Source organism: Equus caballus, chromosome 9 (assembly GCF_041296265.1).
Source record: "Equus caballus isolate H_3958 breed thoroughbred chromosome 9, TB-T2T, whole genome shotgun sequence".
NCBI classification, from domain to species: domain Eukaryota; kingdom Metazoa; phylum Chordata; class Mammalia; order Perissodactyla; family Equidae; genus Equus; species Equus caballus.
In genome coordinates, this window is record NC_091692.1 from 98329207 (window position 1) to 98349201 (window position 19995).

The 19995-nt window shown below is 57.2% G+C and overlaps 2 protein-coding genes and 1 long non-coding RNA gene across 7 annotated transcripts in view; 1 reads left to right on the forward strand and 2 right to left on the reverse strand.

Moving 5' to 3' along the window:
* CPSF1 (cleavage and polyadenylation specific factor 1) overlaps positions 1 to 7564 on the reverse strand; it is an 18198-nt gene extending 10634 nt beyond the window's left edge. The window contains exons 1-3 of one of the 3 annotated variants that reach the window (XM_070222601.1): positions 6880 to 6987; positions 6636 to 6793; positions 1631 to 1675 (exon numbers count right to left, since the gene is read on the reverse strand). Coding sequence is in view for 1 of the 3 variants with exons in the window: in XM_001504997.6 (XP_001505047.3) it covers positions 6636 to 6779 (144 nt within the window). In the remaining 2 variants the exon portion in view is untranslated. Of the gene's footprint in view, positions 1 to 1630; positions 1676 to 6635; positions 6813 to 6879 lie in introns of those variants that run through there. The other 2 variants (XM_001504997.6, XM_005613366.4) reach the window with 2 other exon arrangements.
* A 3749-nt stretch (positions 7565 to 11313) lies between these two features.
* SLC39A4 (solute carrier family 39 member 4) lies at positions 11314 to 16098 on the reverse strand. Of its 3 annotated transcripts, XM_023649253.2 has the most exons (12): positions 15617 to 16098; positions 14836 to 15117; positions 14117 to 14312; positions 13850 to 14001; positions 13590 to 13761; positions 13052 to 13224; positions 12765 to 12902; positions 12558 to 12689; positions 12309 to 12363; positions 12017 to 12169; positions 11722 to 11909; positions 11314 to 11621 (listed from the first exon to the last, which is right to left on the reverse strand). In XM_023649253.2, exons 1-12 carry the CDS (start codon positions 15830 to 15832, stop codon positions 11493 to 11495), a joined length of 1986 nt encoding a protein of 661 aa, XP_023505021.1. In that variant the 5' UTR covers positions 15833 to 16098; the 3' UTR covers positions 11314 to 11492. The 3 variants fall into 3 exon arrangements, with proteins under 3 accessions (XP_023505021.1, XP_070078707.1, XP_070078708.1); XM_070222606.1 differs by lacking the exon at positions 12017 to 12169 and having other exon boundaries at positions 15617 to 15941; XM_070222607.1 differs by lacking the exon at positions 14836 to 15117 and having other exon boundaries at positions 15617 to 15911.
* Positions 15693 to 19475, forward strand: LOC138915625 (uncharacterized). Its single transcript, XR_011421707.1, has 2 exons — positions 15693 to 15945; positions 18731 to 19475. It is a non-coding gene; the product is annotated as an uncharacterized lncRNA (long non-coding RNA).
* Positions 19476 to 19995: the final 520 nt, after the last annotated feature.

Here is a 19995-nt window from a genome sequence, read left to right on the forward strand (position 1 = left end):
TAAATAAATAAAGAGCTGAAAGAAAAAAGTCAACTAGAATTCTAAACCCAGTGAAAATATCCTTTGAAAAGGAAGTTGAAAGAAAGATGCTCTTACACAAAGAAAAGCGCAGCAAATTCACCACCAGGAGAAACACTCTATAAGAATTAATAAAGGAAGATCTTCAGGCTGAAAGTCCAATGACTAAAAAGGATTATAACCTCCTGAATAAAGTAAGAATCCATGAGTCTGTGATGACATAAATAAAAGAATAAGTAAATAGAGGGAGGAAAGCTCTTCCTTCTGGTGAAAAGCCCACCACAGACGTAGAAGGAATGGTGGGATTAGAAAAAGTGCAAGAGCCACCATCATCAGCATAACTGATTCTGACAAAACAATGGATGCTGGAACTAGAAGACGAAAGTTTGAGGAGTAAGACAGCATTTACACAGCCTCCAAATAAGTCCGCGTAAGATCCTTATTAGCGGGGCCAGCCAGTGGCGCAGCAGTTAAGTGCGCACATTCCACTTCAACAGCCTGGGGTTCGCTGGTTCGGATCCTGGGTGCGGACATGGGACCGCTTGGCAAGCCATGCTGTGGCAGGCGTCCCACATATAAAGTAGAGGAAGATGGGCACAGATGTTAGCTCAGGGCCAGTCTTCCTCAGCAAAAAGAGGAGGATTGGCAGATGTTAGCTCAGGGCTAATCTTCCTCAAAAAAAAAAAAAAAAAGATCCTTATTAGCTACCAAAGGAAAAATCATAACATTACAGTGGGAAACCTGGCCAACCCACCCTAAACAAGCCATCCAAGCCAGCACCCCAGTGACTGCACAATGGGACATCAAGGCACTTCTTTTGCTACAAAGAACATCATTAGGACAAAGTGGCCAGATCTGACTGGCCTAGACTTATATCAGTGTCACCATCTTGACTCATATCATTGTTTTGTGGTTCTGCAAGAGACTGTCATGCTGTCGCGATGCACCCACCACGATGACCTCTAGGAGCCAAGGGACCTCCTGTCTAACTTACTATCCAGGTTCAGGAAAGAGACAGAGGAACAGAAAATGTTCACATTTGGGGCCCTGGGTAAAGGTACAGAGGAAATCTCTGTGCTCTTCTTGCAACTTTGCTGTGAGTCTGAAATTGTGTAAAACTGAAATACTAAAAACAACAACAATAATGTTTTCCAGGCATACAACATATGCAGAAGTAAAACCTGCACAGCAGAACAAAGAGTACAGGGTAAAAGGGCTGAAGCGTCACAAGGATTTTGTGTCATTTGGGGCAAAAGGACTCATTTGAGCCAGACTGTGATAAAACAGGGAAGCCTGTGGTAATCTCTAAAGAAACTAATTAGAAGATAATACAAGATGCAACGAAAAACCAATAGAGAAGATAAAATGAAATGAAAATACCAGACTGATCCAAAACACAGAGAAGAAGGAAAAAGGAGAATGAAGGAACAACAGACAGAAAGTCACAGACCAAGACAGTGGTCACCCCGCTGCAGGAGAAATGACGTCACACGTGGACAAACCCCCCGCCCCGAGAAGACACACTGAGGGGCGGTCCACACCCAGCCATCTGTACCTAGTCACCGTAAACAGAAGGACAGATTTTCAAAAGACATTCCGTGCAAGGACTTACAGAAAAGGAAGCTGAGGTAGCACATTACTACTGGACAATGCGGATCTGAAAGAAAAAGCATCAGAGAGAAAAGAGGACACTTCATGATAAGAAGGTCAGCTCAAAGTGAAATATTATTCTAAATTTGTCTTGTGTGTACCTAATAGCGCAGCTTTAAAACACACACTATTCTTGATGATCCTGTAGGGCAAGTGCCCCATCTTATTCATCTTTAAAATTATCTTGGATATTCTTGACTTTTGGCTCTTCTATGTAAATCTGAGAATCAGATTATTAAATCTAATGAGAAACTTTATTGAAACTTTGCAAGGAAGGACAATGAATTGACGGGTTAATTTGGGGAGGGCTGACATCGCTATACTATTCAGACTTCCCATTCCTAACCATGATATATTTTCCACTTACTCAGTTCTTTTCTTAATTTCAATAAAGTGCTGTACGTTTTTTCCTCCCAAAGGTCACAGGGGCCTTTCCTGCTGCCCAGCTGTCACACTACAGCTGCCCCAGGCCACGCACTCGTCCACCTCCCACACACAGCTTCTCCGCTCTCTGCAGAGCAGCTCGCCCTCCTCTCGCTCAGCTGCCCTTGCCTCCTGCCTCGCCCAGAGGACTGAGGTACCAGCCACACAGCCCACCCCCACCATCTGCTCCCACACTCTCTGCTTCCCTCCTGTCTCCAGGGTGAGCGGTTCACTGCAGCAGCCGCCTGCACTGCACTCGATTCCCTAGGGCAGATTCAACACAGCCTCGGGACGGGGCCATCCCTTCCCTCCTGAATCTGGGCTGAGGGCTGCTCTGAAGGACAGGCTGTGGTGGAAGTGACACCGTGCCCCCAGCATCTGGCCCTTGTGATGACTGGCAGCTTCCCCCTTAGTGTCTGAGCTCCAGGTAAGGAGCCTAACTACCTGAGGACACCATGCTGCCAAAAAAGCCAAGCTAGCCACGCGGGGAGAGACGGGGAGGGAGGGAGAGACACGCTCCTGCTGGCCTCCAGCCCTTCAAAGCACCCAGTGGGGGCCCAGACCTCACAGAGCAGAGGCCAGGAGTCCCCACGGCCCCTGCTGTGCCCTGGCCAAACTCTGACTGACTCACAGATGTGCGTGGCCACGGTAAGAGACTGCTGTTTGAAGCCCCAGGGCAGTTTGTTCTACGGCAATTACTAGACTGATCCCAAACACTCTCACCCACTCGAGGACCCCTCCCCACCTCTCCCTCCATCATCTCCACCTCCCTCTGCCACACACTTTACTCCCTGGTGCAAGAGTTGGCAACTTTCCTGGAAGGGGTCAAAGAGCAGACATCTGACTGAGGCTTTGCAACGGCATCTGGTCTGTTGAGAATCCTGCTTTGGAATTTGTTACAACTCTTTAAAGATATAAAAATCTTCCTTAGATCTCAGTAGGCCAGGGCCGTGCCATGGCTGGCACGCTCTGCTCATTCTCTTCACTGCATAAATGTGCTGCTGTCTCACTCATCATTAAAAAACCCTCTGGGGCCAGCCCCATGGCCGAGTGGTTAAGTTCGCGTGCTCTGCTCCGGCGGCCCAGGGTTCGGATCCTGGGAGCGGACATGTCACCGCTCGTCAGGCCACGTTGAGGCGGCGTCCCACATCCCACAACTAGAAGGACCTGCAACTAAGATATACAACTGTGTACAGAGGGGGTTTGGGGAGATAAAGCAGAAAAAAAAAAAAAAACATTGGCAACAGTTGTTAGCCCAGGTGCCAATCTTAAAAAAAAAATTAAATTAAATTAAAAAAAAAAAAACCTCTTTTCCTGCCATTTCTTTGCCTCCCTTTGCATGAATCTCCTCCAGAGCTGTCAATGTTACTAACTCTCCTTCTCCACTGGGCTCTTTAACCCCACAGGCCCACATCCCCACCTGCCACAGACTGCCTTTCAAGTGTCACCAGGGCCCTCCAGGTCTCAGGCCTCACCTGAGGCCGCACAGCGTGGTCCCTCCCCCGATATGCTGCCTTCCCTTGGCTGCCAGGACCCACTCCAGCTTTCCTCCCACCTCCCTGGCCACACTTCCTCCAACTCTTCGATGGCCTCTTCTCTTCTCCTCAACCTTCAGTGCTGGGGAGCCCCAGGGCCCAGGTGGCTGTCTTCTGGATGAGCCAACCAGCTTCAGAATCTAAACGCCACCCACAGGCTGAAGACCCCAACTCTAGCTCCAGCCTGGACCCCTCTTCTCACTTCCAAACTCCTGCCCTCAGCTCCTCCTCGGCATGGAATCAGCACCTCAACATATCTGTAGTAGCCAGTGTCCAAGATGGCCCCAATAACTCCTGCCTCTCAGAATTCACACCCTGTGCAGCTTCCTCCCGCTGCGCCAGGGTTGGTCAACATGACCTGCAGAATATGGCAGAACTCACGGTGTGCCACCCACAGTTGAGCTTAAAAAAGACACTGCAGGGGCTGGCCCCGTGGCCGAGTGGTTGAGTTCCCACGCTCCGCTGCAGGCGGCCCAGTGTTTCGTTGGTTCGAATCCTGGGCGCGGACACGGCACTGCTCATCAAGCCACGCTGAGGCAGCGTCCCACATGCCACAACTAGAAGGACCCACAACGAAGAATATACAACTATGTACTGGGGGGCTTTGGGGAGAAAAAGGAAAAAAATAAAATCTTTAAAAAAAAAAAAGACACTGCAGCTCCCGTCCTGGTGGGTCTGCCTGTCAGCCCTCAACCTGGGGGCGGCTGTCCTGTGGAGAGACCCACATGGTGAGGAACTGAGGCCTCCTCTCAACAGCCGAGTGAGTGAATGGGAGGCAGACGCTCCAACCCCATTGGAGCCATCAGAAAATGGCAGCCCCAGCCAACATCTAACTGCAACCTCCTGAGACATCCTGAAAAGGAGCCACCCAGCGAAGAGACTCCTGCTTCCTGACTCTCAGAAACTGTAAGACAACTTGTTACACAGTAACAAGTAACAAATACAACGTCCAAAAATGAGCTCCTGATCCCCTCTCCTCACCCCTATTCCATCCACAGCCTTCTCCAGTCACATAACAGCAACTCCACCCCTCCAGGTGCTCAGACCAAAACTTGGACTCTGGCAAAACCTTGGTGTTGCCCTCAGCTCCTCTCCTCACCCCCGCATCCTGTCCGCCCTGAACCTGACTGCTTTCCACCACCTCCACTGCCTCGTGCTCCTGACTGGTATCCCTGACCGAACCCACCTCCCCCACCCCCTCCCCGACCCCCCAGCTTACAGTCTGTTTTTAACACAGCAGCCAGAGTGACCCTTGCAAAATACAGGTCAGATGAAGTCACCCCTCTGCCAAAACATTAACTCCCATTTGCCTCACAGTCAGAGCTCAATTCCTACAATGGCCCAAAAGGTCATTATGCTGATGCCCCACCCCCACCCTGTTACCTCTCTGACCTTCTGCTCTCTCTCTTCCTCACTCACCACCTCTTGGCTCCTCCTTGAATACCAGCTCCTCCTGCCTTAGGACCTTGGCTCTGTCTGGAATCTCTTCGCCCAATACTCACCAGGTTCTCTCCATCAGTTCCTCCTCACCTGCTCAAATCTCAGCTTCCCAAGGAGGCAAGATTTAACACTGCACCTGGTTCTCCACTGCCCCCTCCTGCTCTGCTGGTTTCCACAACACTTTCACCTCTAGCACATGACTGTACCGGCCGTGTGTGGTCTGTCACCCAGGAGAACAAGACTGCCACGAGAGCAGGTCTCTCTGACTGTAGTGCTCGCCAACATCTCCCCAGACGCCTGTGTAAAACAGGCGCTTAATAAATATCTGCTGAAAGGACAAATGATGGAATTCCAGTGGGCTGTGTTCCCATTTGTAAAAAACATAACGATGTAAAAACTTCCAATTTGTCTCTAAAAGTTGCCTAGCATCAGGAAAGAGGAAACTTTATAGGAAGATGGGACTGAAAAACCAGCCTCAGGTTTAGGAAATACAACAAAGATGCTCTCATTCAGTGTGGAGCTGTAAGTATTTCTCTGCAAGATCACCTTTCCAGTTTCGACTGAAATTTTGACAAAAGCCAAACACTGACCTCCAAACTGCTGTACCACAAAGGCTTAAACTAAGGCTTTTTCTAATGACACACATTCAGTTATAAAGTTCTCTTTATATGATATTCCATCCTTTTTATTTTGCTCGTTTTATCATGTACGTAGTAGTACAGTAGTACACACATTTAATGCAAAAAACAAACACACGTGTCCTGGAGTGGGTACCCAGGAACATGGTCCTCCTTCTGGCTGCCCCTCTGACCCCATGGGCCGGCTGCATCATCCCCTACTCCAAACCCTTTGGTGACTCCTCCCTGCTCTGTGAACAACAATCCTCCCCCCTACCCCACTTCCACTTTACACCCAGTCCCACTCTGCATGCCCTCCCCACACTCAATCACTTCTGGCCTGTGCACAGGTTCTTGCTTCTGCCTTGAACACCTTCCACTCCCCATCCTTGTGCCTGGCTAAATCTTACTCGCCCTTCAAGAACAGATAAGAAGCCGCCTCTTGCAAGAACCCTTCCTGGACCAAGTGCCTCCTCTCCAACAACCAAAGCACCCCTGTATTTCCTCTACTGATGGGTTCATCACACTTTACTAAAACTCCTGCCAACAGTCTGTCCCCCCAGCCTTGTTCCTTTTGCCAGGAATGTTCTTCCCGACAAACGCCTACTCGGCCTGGGGGGCTCTCCTGATCAACCAACTGGAAATCCACCGCCTCCCTCATTCCCTCCTCCATTTCCTCAGCGGCACTTGGTGCAATCTACCAGCGTGTTTACGGGCGTCTATTGATTTTGCGGACGATCTCCTGCCCCAAGTTGCTGCAGGTTTTATTCACCACTATATTCCTACCACCTAGCACACGGCAGGTGTTCACATAATTTGCTGGAAAAGCAAAAGAACAGGTAAGACGCGCCGGGGCAGGCGGCCGTGCCCACCGGGAGCGGGAAGAGAGGCGGCGGACGCGGCGGCGGCGCACAGGCGCTGGACACGCCTCGGGGCCCGCGCGGCCGCCTACCTCGGCGTCGCGGTTGAGGCGGTACACGTAGAGCTGCGAGGTCCCGGCCACCACGAGGTTGCGCTCGCTGTTGTTGAAGAAGTTGCAGTACATGGAGAACTCGAGGCCGGTGGGCGGGTGCGCCTGCTTGTACACGGCGTACATGGTGCCGAGCCAGGCTGCGCGGGGCCAAAGGGCAGGATGAGCGCGGCCGCCCGCGCGACCCCAGCCCGCCGCCCCCACGGCCGGCGCCGCCCGCCCCGACCTGGCAGCTGGAGCAGGCTCGCGGGGGACCGGGACGGCGGCGAACACGGCCCGGCCGGGCCCGGAAGCTGAGCGCCGAGGTTCCGGGCTCCTGCGCCTGCGCAGCGCCACGAGGTGGAGCGGCTGCGGGGCGACAGCGGCCCCTGGTGGCCGGGCGGGGCGACGCCGCGGCTCCGCGTCCAGGGTCCCGGATCCCGAGCTCGCTCGAAACCCGGAGGTACCGCGGCCGGGGGAACGCAGCGGCCGGGTGGAAGCGGGGCGGGGGATGCGGCGGCGCAGGGCCGGCTGGGCCCGGGGCCCCTTCCCGCCCCAGAACCCAGAGGTGAGTCCCCCGCCTGACCCAGGATGGGGGCGCTGTGGGCGAGGCGCCGTCCCGGGGGCTGACGCCGTGAGCCGGGCGAGCCTGGAGCGTGGGGCCGGGAGGGAAGAGACGCTCGGCCGCGAACGCGCTCCAGTGACGCCCGCCGCAAGAGCCGCCAGCTTGGAGGAGGCCCGCCTAGTCCAGGGTCGAGGAAGCTCCCTGCAGAGATGGCATGTCCCGCCTCTGCTCCGCGGTCCCTCCGCAGAGCGACCCCGCCGCCAGCACACGTGCGCTGAGGACGCGCGGCGCCCGGCCCGGCGGCCAGGGTTTGCCGGTCCTCCCCGCTCCGACGGGAGCCCCTCTCCCCGGGCTTGCTCACTGCTCCCTCCCAGGCCTGGCACCGTCGTCCACTTTGAGGACCTTGGAGCCAGGGCCACGCACAGCTAAGCAGACCGCCCCTCACTTGGCAGGGACTCGCCCGAGGTACCCTGGACCGGCCTGGGACTTAAAAACTGGAAATTCATAAAAGAAACCTAGGCCCGGCCTGGGTGGCACTCCAGTTAAGTTTGCTCGCTCTGCTTTGGCGGCCGGGAGTTCGCCGGTTCTGATCCCGGGTGCAGACCTAGCACTGCTTCACTAGCCACGCTGTGGCAGGCGTCCCACATATAAAGTAGAGGAAGATGGGCACGGATGTCAGCTCAGGGCCAGTCTTCCTCAGCAAAAAAAAAAAAAAGGAGGACTGGCAGCAGATGTTAGTTCAGGGCTAATCTTCCTCAAAAAAAGAAAAAGAAACCTTAACTAAACTGAAGTCAAGAAAGCCTATAGGGGGAGCTCTCACCCCTATTCCACGCTATCAATTATGCCAAACAGGAAGAGGCAAGTGCTTGCATCTCAACAGGAAGTACAACTACTTTACTATGAAGGAAGATTTCTCTCCATGCCTGGCAACAGCCCAGCCAATGAGAAACACCACAGCTCAGCCAATGAGAAACGTTTCAGCTCAGCCAATGAGAAATGCCTCAGCTCAGCCAATGAGAAACACTGCAGCTCAGCCAATGGGAAATGTCACAGCCCAGCCAATGAGAAGCTTCCACACTCAGCCAATGAGAAACACCACAGCTCAACCAATGAGAAGCTTCCACACTCAGCCAATGAGAAACACCACAGCTCAGCCAATGAGAAGCTTCCACACTCAGCCAATGAGAAACACCACAGCTCAGCCAATAAGAAGCCATTCCCACCCTGAACTGTTCCTCTCCCCCAATGGACTTTCCTTTAGAACAGCCCCGCCCCCACCCCTTTTTCTCTATAAAAGCAGCTCCCCTCCTTTGCTTGCCAGATTTGCCTATGGTTTGACGTAGCAGACGCTACTGGAATTGCAGTTCTTTTGGCTACTCCGAAATAAACTCGTTTTGAGATAAGATAACAGGGGAACTTGCTTTTTAAGTTGACAGCAAAGACTTGTCCTAGTTGCTCTTGGCAGGCCTGGGACTTAGAAATAGAATTATAAGAAATAAAACAAGTAAGAAAGTATAGTCACACCCAAGAAAATGGCATAGAAATATGTGTTTATGTTGCATCCACGTCTGCCCACTTGCTCATGTCAACAACACGGCTCTGAGTCTGGACCCTTGAACGGTGGACAAAGAGGCCACTCATATCCACGGGCAGGTGTGTGACCCCTGAGGCATACCCCCTTAAAAGTCGTAGGAAAAACTGCAGACAGGATTGTGAAAGTGTGTGGGAGGAGGCAGCTGGGGCCCAAGCCAGGATGCCAGCTTTTGGCATCCTCGTCAGATGGGCACTGTCATGTCGCCCACATCACAGGGCATCTGTGATGATTGAATAACTCAGCACCCACAGAACCGTCAGACTCAAGCTTGACACATGGCAAATGCCCTAACAAATGAACAAGGGCTCATCTGTGGAAGAGAGGTGGTCAGTGCAGAGAAAGCCAGAAATACTGAAGGAGGACAGTCCTGCTGGTAGGATGTGGCTCCATCCCAGTGAGAGGGCAGAAGGAGAAAGCGGGCAGAGAGACTGGGAGGTTGCAGGGCTGGCAGTAGGAAGGCAGAGGTGCATCTACTTCCTCAGTGAGAGATGAAGGGAGGCTGTCAGCAGAAGTGGGGGCTCAGAGATAGAGATGCTGAAGAGGGACCATGACTGACTGGAAAGTGGTCCCAGGCTGGGGGGAAGAGTGATGGGGCTGCCAGTATAAGCCCTGGCAACTCCTGGCTCTCAGCTCCACAGTTCAGGGGGCCTTGCTCTCCAAAAGCTGGTGAAGTGCTCCATCAGCTCCTGCAGCTTGGGTCCCGTGGCTAGTTGTGGGGGCACTAGCTGACATGCCTCTTTAAAACCATGTGTCCTTGAGGCTCCTTGTATGAGCTATGCACCAGCACTCACAATGATAACAGTCCCGGGCGTGGCCAACCTGGCTGCTTTCTCGTAGGAGAGTTAGCACAAAACCTTCATGGTCTGAGGGAACACAGAGGCGCTCCGGAGGGGAGGCTCTGGTCCTTGGAATGAAGGTCGTACAGGGACAGTCCCCCTTGGCAAGCACACAGCCTTTGTTCCTCTGCCTACTTAAGCAAGCTGCTCTCAGGGGGCGGCAATGGTGTCCATTTCTGTCCAGTCAGGCGCCACTGGACCTTCCCTATAAGTAACTCTTCAATAAACCCATATGTCTCATTCACTGTCTCTGGGTCTTTTCCTTGGTCTCTGGGCAATCTATCCCTCACTGCTCACCCAGCTGGGCGTGTGACAGAACACTAGTGGACACTACAGTGCAGACCACACTCTTGATGTTCCCATGGGGCAGCCCTGTGCTGGAATCTGGTGGTTTTCTGCACCTCCTTCCTGTGCCTGGAGGCCATCTCTGCATGTTCAGTATTGTGGGCTGGGTTTAGGAGGGAGGTGGTAGTTTCCAGACTTCTTTTGTAGGGTCGGTGAAGGTTCTTGAAGAATCAATGTCTCTTGGAGAGTCTGGGGCATCTGGCTACCTGTGCCAGGCCAGGGAGCTCTCAGACATGGTCCTTCCTGCCCAATTTGCCTCAAATTCCTGGCAGGTGGCACCTGCCTCCCTCCAGCATGAGTGAACCCATGGAGCATAACACAAAACTGACCTCCACTCTCCTGCTCTTGTGCCAGTGCTATTGGGTGCATGACAGGCTGGATCTGAGCTCTCCTGGGCCCCTTACTCCTTTTGCTCTTTATTCTTACCTCTTTTCTGCTACCTAGAGAGTACGTTTGGTGCTTCAAGTTCTGGCAGCCATTTTGGACCATGAGGGGAGTTATGGATTGAATTGTGTCCCAAAAAAAGATATGTTGAAGACCTAACCCCCAGAATCTCAGAATGATACTTTATTTGGAACAAGATTAGGTCATACTGGAGTAGGATGTGCCGGTAATACAATATGACCGGTGTCCTTATAAGAAGAGGGAAAGAGACAGACACAAGAGGGAAGGTCATGTGAAGACAGAGGCAGAGACTGGAGTTATGCTGCCACAGGCCAAAGAACACCTGGGGCCACCAGAAGCCCGTGAAGACTCATGTGACAGATTCTTCCCTAGAGAGTTCAGAGCAGCACAGCCTGCTGACACCTCGACTTCAGACTTCTGCCTCCAGAAGTGTGACAATAAATTTCAGTCGTTTTAAGGCCCCCGATTTGTGGTGGGCTACACCACAGCCCTAGAAGACAACTGCAAGGGGGCTCTGGCCTCTGCTGAGGACAGCGGAGCAGAGTCAGAAGAGGCCTGGGCCTCACTGACCATGGGCTGCCACACACTCTGGTCTGATTATCCCCAAGCCTAGTTTTCATGAGAGAGAAATGAGCCCTCATCTGCTGGCTGTTTTGGTTTTTCTGCTATAAGTAAATGAGTTTGATTCCTAATTGGAGACCAGGTCCCATCTATGGCCCACAGACCCTGTTCAATTTCTCTGACTGCGTTCCCCAGGCAGGGTCTCCGCATTACAGAGGAGGGGACTGAGGCTGGCTGCCCAGATGTCCCTGAGCACAGCTAGCCCGGTTCCTCATCAGGGCCCCAGGCACTACCATGGGGAGAGAGGTACTGCCCCACTAGCTGGCCTTTCTTGGTGGGAGACCCTTCGCCTCCAGCAAGGAAAGCAGGCTGGGCTCCAAAGCAAGAATGTCTTTATTGAAGCTGGGTGCTGGGGCATGGAGGAGGGAGGTTCTCAAAGGCCTGGGGCTCTCCGGGTAGCTGGATACAGGTTCGGGTGTGGCTGGCAGGTCTAAGGGGCTGAGATAATCCAGGGTCAGGAGCCGAGTCAAAGGCCAGAGATGGGGCGGCGGCTATCAGAGGGTGATGTTGTCCTCGTACAGCGACAGCAGCAGCAGGACGGTCCAGCCGCCCAGCAGGCCCACGTTGTGCAGCAGGAAGAGGAGCCAGGGCCGCGGGTCCCTCATGTTCAGCATGGCCGGGAGCTGAGGTGGGCACTGGGTCAGCGGCCAGCTCAGCGCGCCTGCTCAGCTCCCACCCAGGGCGGACCCCTCCCGCCCTCCGCCCTCCGCCCTCCGCCCTGACCATGTCGCAGAGCGCCACGTAGAGGAACAGGCCGGTGGCTACCGCCAGGATCCAGGCCTCGCTGTCCTCGTCGACGCCGACTGCGAGCGCCACGTAGAGGCCGGCGAAGGCAGTGACCGCCGAGGCCAAGTTCAGGAGCAGCGCCCGGCGCACCGACAGCCCTGCGTGCAGCAGGGCAGCGAAGTCCCCTGCGGTGGGGGGCGGGGGTCAGGCAGAGCCCCGCCCACCCTGGAAGGCACCGCCCCGCCCCGCAGTCCCGCCCACTTCCAGGGCCGGCCCGGCCCCGCGCCCTCACCCAGCTCGTGCGGCAGCTCGTGGCAGAACACGGCCAACGAGGTGGCGAGCCCGGTCTTCCAGGAGGACGCGAAGGCGGCGCCCACGGCCAGCCCGTCGGCGAAGTTGTGCACGGCGTCGCCCAGCGTGATCATGTAGGGCAGCAGCCTCAGCCCTGCGGGCGCGGCGGGCGTGGGCCGGCGTCGGCCTGGTACCCCACTTCCGCGACCCCCACCTCCCCGCCCCCGGCCTGCGCCCGCGCTCCGCACAAACCCCTGGCCCCCAGCCCTTCCGGGGCCTCCGTCAGGGCTCACCTGGGCTCAGTCTCCGGGGCTCCGGGCTCAGCAGCTCCGGGCTCTCCTCCGTCACCTGGAAGGGGTCCGTGTGTTTTAGCCCCTGGGCGGGGATGAGGCGAGGAGGGGCGCGGCGAGGCTGAGTCCCCAGATCAGCATCGGAGGCCAGGGGCAGAAGCCCTGGGGTGGGGGTAGGGATGTAGGCGCGGGAAAGGGTCCTTGTGAAGAGGGCTCCGCTTGGGGTGGGGACATCGGGCGGGGCCAGCTCACCAGGTCAGCGCAAGAGCCCTCGTGGGGCTGCTTGGGTGGCCGGAGCTCACTCGGCGCCAGCTGCAGGGACACGCCGTGGCTGTGGCCGCCGTGGCTGTGGCCTCTGTGGCTGCAAGGCCCGTCCTTTGGGTCCTGCGGAGACAGCGGCTCAGCCCCACCACGCCTCCGCCCCGTCCAACCACCGCGTCCATCCCCCTCCCGCCTGACCTCTGGGTCCAGGGGCAGCAAGAGGTTGAAGAGGTTCTCGAACAGGAAGAAGGCGTAGAGGCCTCCGAGCATGGCCACCAGGCGCCAGGTGGGCTGTTGGTCATGGCCCTCCCCATCGTGGGTGTGCAGTCCCAGCACCTGGGGGGCAGCGCATGCTTGTGCCTTAGGCTTCCTCCCCCCAGACAAGGAGAGAAGGGTTAGGGGTGCAGAAGGGCCCCAGGAGGGCGCACCCTGAAGCAAGGCTGGCTAGAGGAGTCACTGGTGGGAGGGTCCTGGCTGGAGCTGACCTTGGGCATCAAGTGCAGGAGGGCATCACCAGTGAGCGCACCCACAGCCAGGCTCAGGAAGGTCTGGATGACGTAGTGGGTGGCAGCGCTGCAGCGGGCGCAGGTCAGAAGCAGGAGACCGAAAATTGCACAGAGGCAGATGAGCAGCGTGGCCAGTGAGCCATACAGGTACTCTGGGGGGCGGGGTGGTGGGGGCTGAGGTGAGAGCTTCCCTCAATCTGAGACCCCCACCCCCTGCTTCCCAGGGGAAGGTGTTCAAGTCAGGTCCAGGAGTGAGCAGGAGCTCACCAGGGCTGCAGGCCATCAGGTTCGGGCCAGGCCTCTGCTCATGCTAGCCCTCCAACCTCTAGCTTCATCCTCTTCTCTTCCAGGCCCCCCACATTTCTGTGACCCCTCTCTCCAGCCAGCCCTGGCCCAGCTCCACGCACCCCTCCCCCAGCCCAGCAGCCACTTCCTCTTCCTTGTGCGGCCCCACCTCCATGCTGCCAGCACCCCTGGGCACAGCCAGGCAGGTAGAGCTGGGGAGGTGGGCACTCACTTTCTGCCTTGCTGAGCTGCTCCTCGGTGGAGGACTCTGGCTGAGGGCTGCAGGCCCCACTCAGTTGCTGCTGGAGCAGGGCAGGGCTCAGCTGGGCCCAGGCCTCCCGGGTCACACCAGCCTCCTCAGACAGCCCATACACAGCCATCACTTCCCTGGCACTCAGGCATAGCTGGCGGTGGCAGGACGGGGAGTCAGGAATCTGAGCAGGCCCGTAGGACCCCATCTCTCCCGAGGACTGGGGCACATGGGTTGCTCACTGTGTCCCATGTGTTGGAGCTGCTGTTGGAGGTGGCAAGCTGCACAGAGTCCCGGGCCTTGGCCCCTTTTCCCAGATGATCATGGTCACTGTGGTCATCGTGGTCTCCGTGGGTCTCGCCTATCCCCAGGCGCTGCATCAAGGCTGCCAGCTCTGGCAGGGAGGACAGAATTACAAAGCGTGTATGGGCTCCAGCCATGCCCTCCCCAGGGACACAGAGACTGGGGCTCAGGGCACCCCCCACTCTGTGGCCCAGCCCAGGCCTCACCAGTCAGTGTGATGTTGGGAGCCTCATCACTGTGCTGCCGGAACACGAAGTCCACAAAGTACTGGTGGGTTGGCAGGGTGCGGAAGCAGGACCCGCTCCTGACGTGGTCCAGCAGGACAGCTAGCACTGGGCCTGGGCTGCCAGGAGCCCCTGCCCCTGCTGCCTCCTCCAGCAGCTGAGGCAGGTCCACACAGGCCTGGGGAAGGAGCTGGCCCTCAGCCTTGCCCACAGTGTGGCCTTCCTGGTCTTCTGCTCTGCCATCACCCCTAGTGCTCCCTGGATGACACTGACCCCTGGACCTGCCTCCACCAGGTCCTGGCCCAGCTTCCTCAGAGTACCACCTCTTCCTGCTCCTGAAGACATGGCCCAGCCCATCCCCTCCCTGAAGCCCCTTCCTCTCCCTGGCCCAGCTGGCCCAGGCCCCCAACTTGCCCCCTGGGCTCCTCCCTGTGGCCCCAGGAGCCTTCTCAGCCACTGTCCCTTGTGATCCCCCAGTCCCAGGGCTCCCATAGACCCTGTCCCACTGGGTGGTGAGCATCCATTTGTGATCTCTCAGCCCAGGCCAGCCTCCCCAGTGTGTCCTCAGACTCTCCCAGGTGCCCAGGAAGGCTTTTCAGATGTTCTGCCCACCGTAGGTAGGCCCGACCCCCTCAGTGGTCTCCCCTCCCCCTCGGGTCCTCCTTACCCACTCCACATGGCTGGCCTGCCTGGGCCCTCACCTCCTCTGCAGTAGACCGGCCAGCGACCTGGCTCTGAATCCTCTGCAGCAGCCTGCTCAGGCCTGGGGTCAGGGCCTCAGGGCCCTCAAGCAGGGCCAGGAGGTGGTCGGCGCGGGAGGCCCAGCGGCCAGCCTGGATGTCTGCACATGTGCCCTCAGGGTCGCTGAGGTAGAGGGCAGCGGCAGCACTGAGGCGGGCGATGTGCCCGGGCTCCAAGACGGACTGCTGGGGCCCTGGCTTCTCAGGCCTGCCCAGGGCCAGGGCGTCATCCACAGACAGGCACTGTGGGCAGAGACAGGTGGGCCGGGGCCAGGTGCCTGCGGCTGAGGAGCTGCCCGCTTCCCTGCAGGGTCCACACACACCAATCGCCGCCCTCTCCCTCACACACCCATGCACGCCCCTTGCATCTCCTCCCCACCGTCAGTTACAGGCTTGTACACACAGAGGGACCCCAGGTAGTGGTCCCTTCATCCTGCAGTGTTTCTTCCTGGAACCACTGCCAACTTGATGGCCTGGGGACTGCTGGGCAGCTGGGGTGGGGGAGCAGCCTGGGGACTTGGAGCTGTGTATCCCCAGTGCAGCCCCCCTACCCTCAGCAGAGCAGGCCTATCTGAACAGGAGCAGAGGAGGGTGGGCTCGGGTCTGCAGGCAGGGCTAGGGCACTCAGGTTCTTGGCCACCCGGCCTCGGCCCGCCTCCTGGAGTTTGCCCAGGGCCCTTTGCTGCCAGTCCTTGGGGTGGAGCGGGCCAGGGCTGGGGGACCTGTCGGGTGGGGCTATTACCTTTCCACACGGCCCGTCGGCGCAGTGCACACGGGCCGCCAGTGTATTTAACAGGCTGCCCAGTGCCACGCGGTCCAGAACTCCCTGGCCTGAGGACAGCAAGGTCAGAAGAAGGGCGGGCTGAGCCGCCGTCCCAGTCACCACCAGCACGGCCAGCAGCAGCCCCGGCTTGAGCTGGAGCAGGCCTGCCATGCTGAGGCCCCCACGTGCGCTCATTGCCCTAGGGAGGCTGTGTTCGCTGGGGCTGGCTGCGGGCGGGCGCAGGCTGCCTGGGGCTGGACTAGGGCTGGGCTCGACCCGCCCGCCCCAGGCACGAGGATCTCTCTCAGGTATTTCCTGCAGGGCTCTGTGATTGGCTGCTGAAGGCGTCGTGGGTTAACCATTCCAGTGGCAGATCCTCCCCACAGCGAGGAGCTGGGCCCCTTCCCCTGGCCAAGGCAGCCTGGGCTTGCGCTAGCCTGCCTGCCACCCCTTAGAGCTGTGGGGCAGGGCCACCCTCTCCACTCCCCCAAGGATCTGGGGTGTCACCTCCTGTGGCCCTCTCTCTAGGGGCTGCCTCAGGCACAGGGGCCTGGGGCAGAGGTGCATGGGTGCCAGCACAGTCTCACACAGACCCCATCCCCAGCAGTCCACCGGTGAGCTCCCCAGCACACACCCTTGCCCCCCTCTACACACCCTTGCCCCACTCCCCTCCCAGCCCCTTCCAGCGGGGCCTGGCTGGCTCAGACAGCTTAGACCACCCCCAACCCCACCCCACCACCGCCACCCCAGAGCCTTTGAGGTCCCAGTTGGGGGTGGAGATGTGGGGCCCTCTCCTCCTAGGCCCTCCGTGTTGGGGGTGGGCTGGAGTCCAAGGGAACCGATGAGGTGCCAGCTCAGTCATGCTCCCCCACAAATGTTCCAGAGAAAATTCCCTAGGAAAGCCGTACACGGACAAATGGGAACCTGAGTCCTCCACCATCCCCCCCCCCAACATTGCCTTCCCCTGGCCCGTGGGGAGGGGCTCTGCAGGTGGGGAGGAAGTGTGGCAGGATCCTGGGCTCTAGGCCCAGGGGGGTGGGGGAGGGCTGTGGCTCCCAGCCCTGCTCCCTGCCCCTCCCTGCAGGTTCCCTCTCTGGCCTTTGAACCCCTGGGCCTTATCTCTGCCTAGTTGGCAGTCTAGGGGAAGGGGCAGACCCCAGGGAGCCAGCCAACACCACCACCCAGGTCTCAGGGCAGCCTTGCCTTTTGGAGGGCCCCTCCTCACCTGGTTCAGTGACCCCTGACCCTGAGGGTAGATATGACATACAGCCATGGGGTGGAGTGTGGTTGGGGTGGGGAAGCCTAGGCCCAAGGACTTTGTCCCCAGTGTCCTTTGGCACCCAGGGCAGGGCATCAGGCTTAGGACAATGTCCTGGGCCTGGGGTCAAGTGCTTCTCCTGCCCACCCCACCCACACACATGCTGGACAGCACCAAGATGTGACATCCATGGGTCCTAAGGGGGTGCTGGGGCAGGGGAGGGGATGGGAAGAGCCTTCAGGATCTAGATGATTCCCGGATCCCTGGGTCAATGAGGGAAGCGGGAGAGCTTCAGACACCCCCTCACACAGTTCTGAAAACTGTGGGCCCAAACTGGTCTTTTTCCTCACCTACCACATCAGGACGGCTGGGCCAGCTGGAGCTGGAACCTGGGACCAGGCTGCCGCCTTAGGCCACTACTCAAGGGTCTGTTAGCTTCTGGGCAAAGGTCTCAGCCCAGCCACCCACTGGCCTTCCCAGGTCCCTGGCTGAGGGGCAGACCTGCCTGAGCCCTTGAGGGCTCAGCACATGGCTGGCACTCCCCTCAGCAGCCCCTCACACCTCAGCGGACCTCAGTGCTGGCCCACATTCCTCTGCTTCATGTCCCCCCACCTCTCCCAGCCGATGTCCTCCTTCCTAGCCTAGAGCAGCCACAGACAGAGTCACCAGCTCCCCTGCACACCTGCCTGCCCCCCGCCTGGTGCTGGGTTGTCCTCTGGGTGCTGCACCCTCTCCTGTATCCACAGACCCCTCCTGCATCATTCCGTCATCCAACAGGCACACTGCAGTCACTCCTGTCTTAAAACACATGCCCATGTGCACAGTGGCCAACACACAGAAACAGCCCAAGTGTCCATCTATGGACGGACGGATAAACAAAGTGTGGTAAATACATAGAACTCAATATTATACAGCCTTAAAAAGGAAGGAAGTTCTGATACACGCTATAACATGGATGAACCTTGAAGACATTATGCTAAGTGAAATAAGCCCATCACAGAGAGACGCATACTGTGTGATCCCAATCATGTGAGGTCCCTAGAGGAGTCGATCTAGGGACAGCAGGCAGCATGGTGGCTGCCAGGGGCTGGGGGAGGGGGATGGGGAGTTGTTTAACGGGGACAGTTTCAGTGTGGGAAGATGAAGAGTCCTGGAGATGAGTGGTGGTGGCTGCACAGCACTGTTAATATACTTAACGCTACTGAACTTAGAGATGTTTAAAATAGCAAATTTTATGTTTTATGTATTTTATTGCAATAAAAAAATATAGACTGGGGGCTGGCCCTGTGGCCCAGTGGTTAAGTTCACGCGCTCCACTTTGGTGGCCCAGGGTTTTGCCGGTTTGGATCCTGGGCACGGACATATCACCGCTCATCAGGCCCACACAGCACAACCAGAGGCACTCACAACTAGAACCTACAACTATGCACCAGGAGGCTTTGGGAAGAAGGAGAAAAAAAAAGATTGGTGACAGTCGTTAGCTCATGTGCTAGTCTTTAAAAATAAAAAAAAGAACCTCCCCTGGTCCTTTGCCCCTTCAGCCCTTGACAGTGCAGCCCTGGATCTGGCTCTGACAGCCTCTCCCAGGTTCCCCAGAAGCCCCACCTCCCCCGACTCTTGTCGAGGTCACTGAGAGCCCCAGAGGACAGACCTACTGGTGTTTCTCCTTGGCTCAGTCTGCCCTGGACCCCCTGGGTCTCCTACCCTGGCCCTGGTGCCCCTTCTTTGGCTCCTTTGCGGGTCTTTCTATCCCCAACCTCCAAGCATGGCAGTGCCAGTCCTTGGACCTCTTGGGTAGAATTCCTGGCACCTGATTGCAGGCTTCTGCCCCACAGACACGGAGCCTTTGTGCTGCACACTTCCCTCTGCAACTCCAGCCTCCGATGTCCCGCCATCCACTTGACAGCTCCCCTTGACTGTCTGAGAGACAAACCCAACTCAGCCTGTGCAAACAGAGCTCTGGCTACTCCATCCCAGAGCCCCCGCTCCCCCGCAGGAGTCCACATTTCAGCTGGAGCTCTTCCATCCGTCCAGTTGCTCAAGTGCCAAGCCTGGGTGTAATCCTGGAGTTCTCACCCTCCACCGCATCCAGCCCAGCGATAAATCCTGTAGGCACAACTTGCAGCACAGTCCACATCAAGAACCTGATGGTGTCGTCACCACCACCCCACCCCGCCTGGGCCTGGCCTCCCACACCAGTGGCTCTGTCTCTTCTCTTTCCCTTCTGTTCTTCTCTTTCCCCTGTAAAACCCAAGTGATAATGGGGACATGCCTCTGTTCGGAGCATCAACCCCTGCTCCCCTCTTCCCCCTGTGGAACCTGGCTTCCTCCTTGTTCTTTTGTCCAGGGTTGGCCAGCTGGCCCTGAGTGCCCCATGTGAAATGGCACCCCTCCACTGGCAGCCTTCAACCCTGCTTATCACCACCTGAAATACTACATGCCTTGTTTTGTGCTTCTTGATCCCACAGGTATCAAGAAAGCACCATTAAAAATGAGAAAATGCTACAATTAAACTCCGGCGCATCCCCAACCCCAATGTGAGAGTTGCTAAAACATGAAACAATGTTATCTTGGAGTCCAGAGCTTTGGTCTTGTGGTTTGCTGCTGTCCGCCCGTGAGGACAAGGACATGGACGTGGACACCACAGGGCAGGGCTGCCTTCAGTGCTGACAGTGTCTGCCTTGTAGCAGGTGCACAGTAAACACTAGTAAATGAATCAGTGTTGGCCTTTGCACACCCATGTCCCCACCTGTAGTCTATTGCTTCCCTCACCAGGCCTCAGGCTAGGCTGGCCCAGGAGCTCTGTGGCACCTACTGGCCAGGCCTTGCTCCCGTGCGAGAACACCCTTGGTGGCGGGCAGGAGGACAAACTGCCCCCACCATGACTTACGTACTGGGCTCCAGTAAGCCACTGTACCTAGGGCCCTGCTGTGAAAAGTCAGAAGCCCTGTGCTGGCCTGCAGTGTCCCTCAGGATGGGGAGATGCTGGAGGGGCTGTAGCCACATTTCCAAACCTGGGGCGACACAGCTACCGCTGCCTCTAGCCAGCTGGGCCCCAAGCTGCCTGGAGTTCTCAGACAAGGGCAGGAGAGGTGGGTAT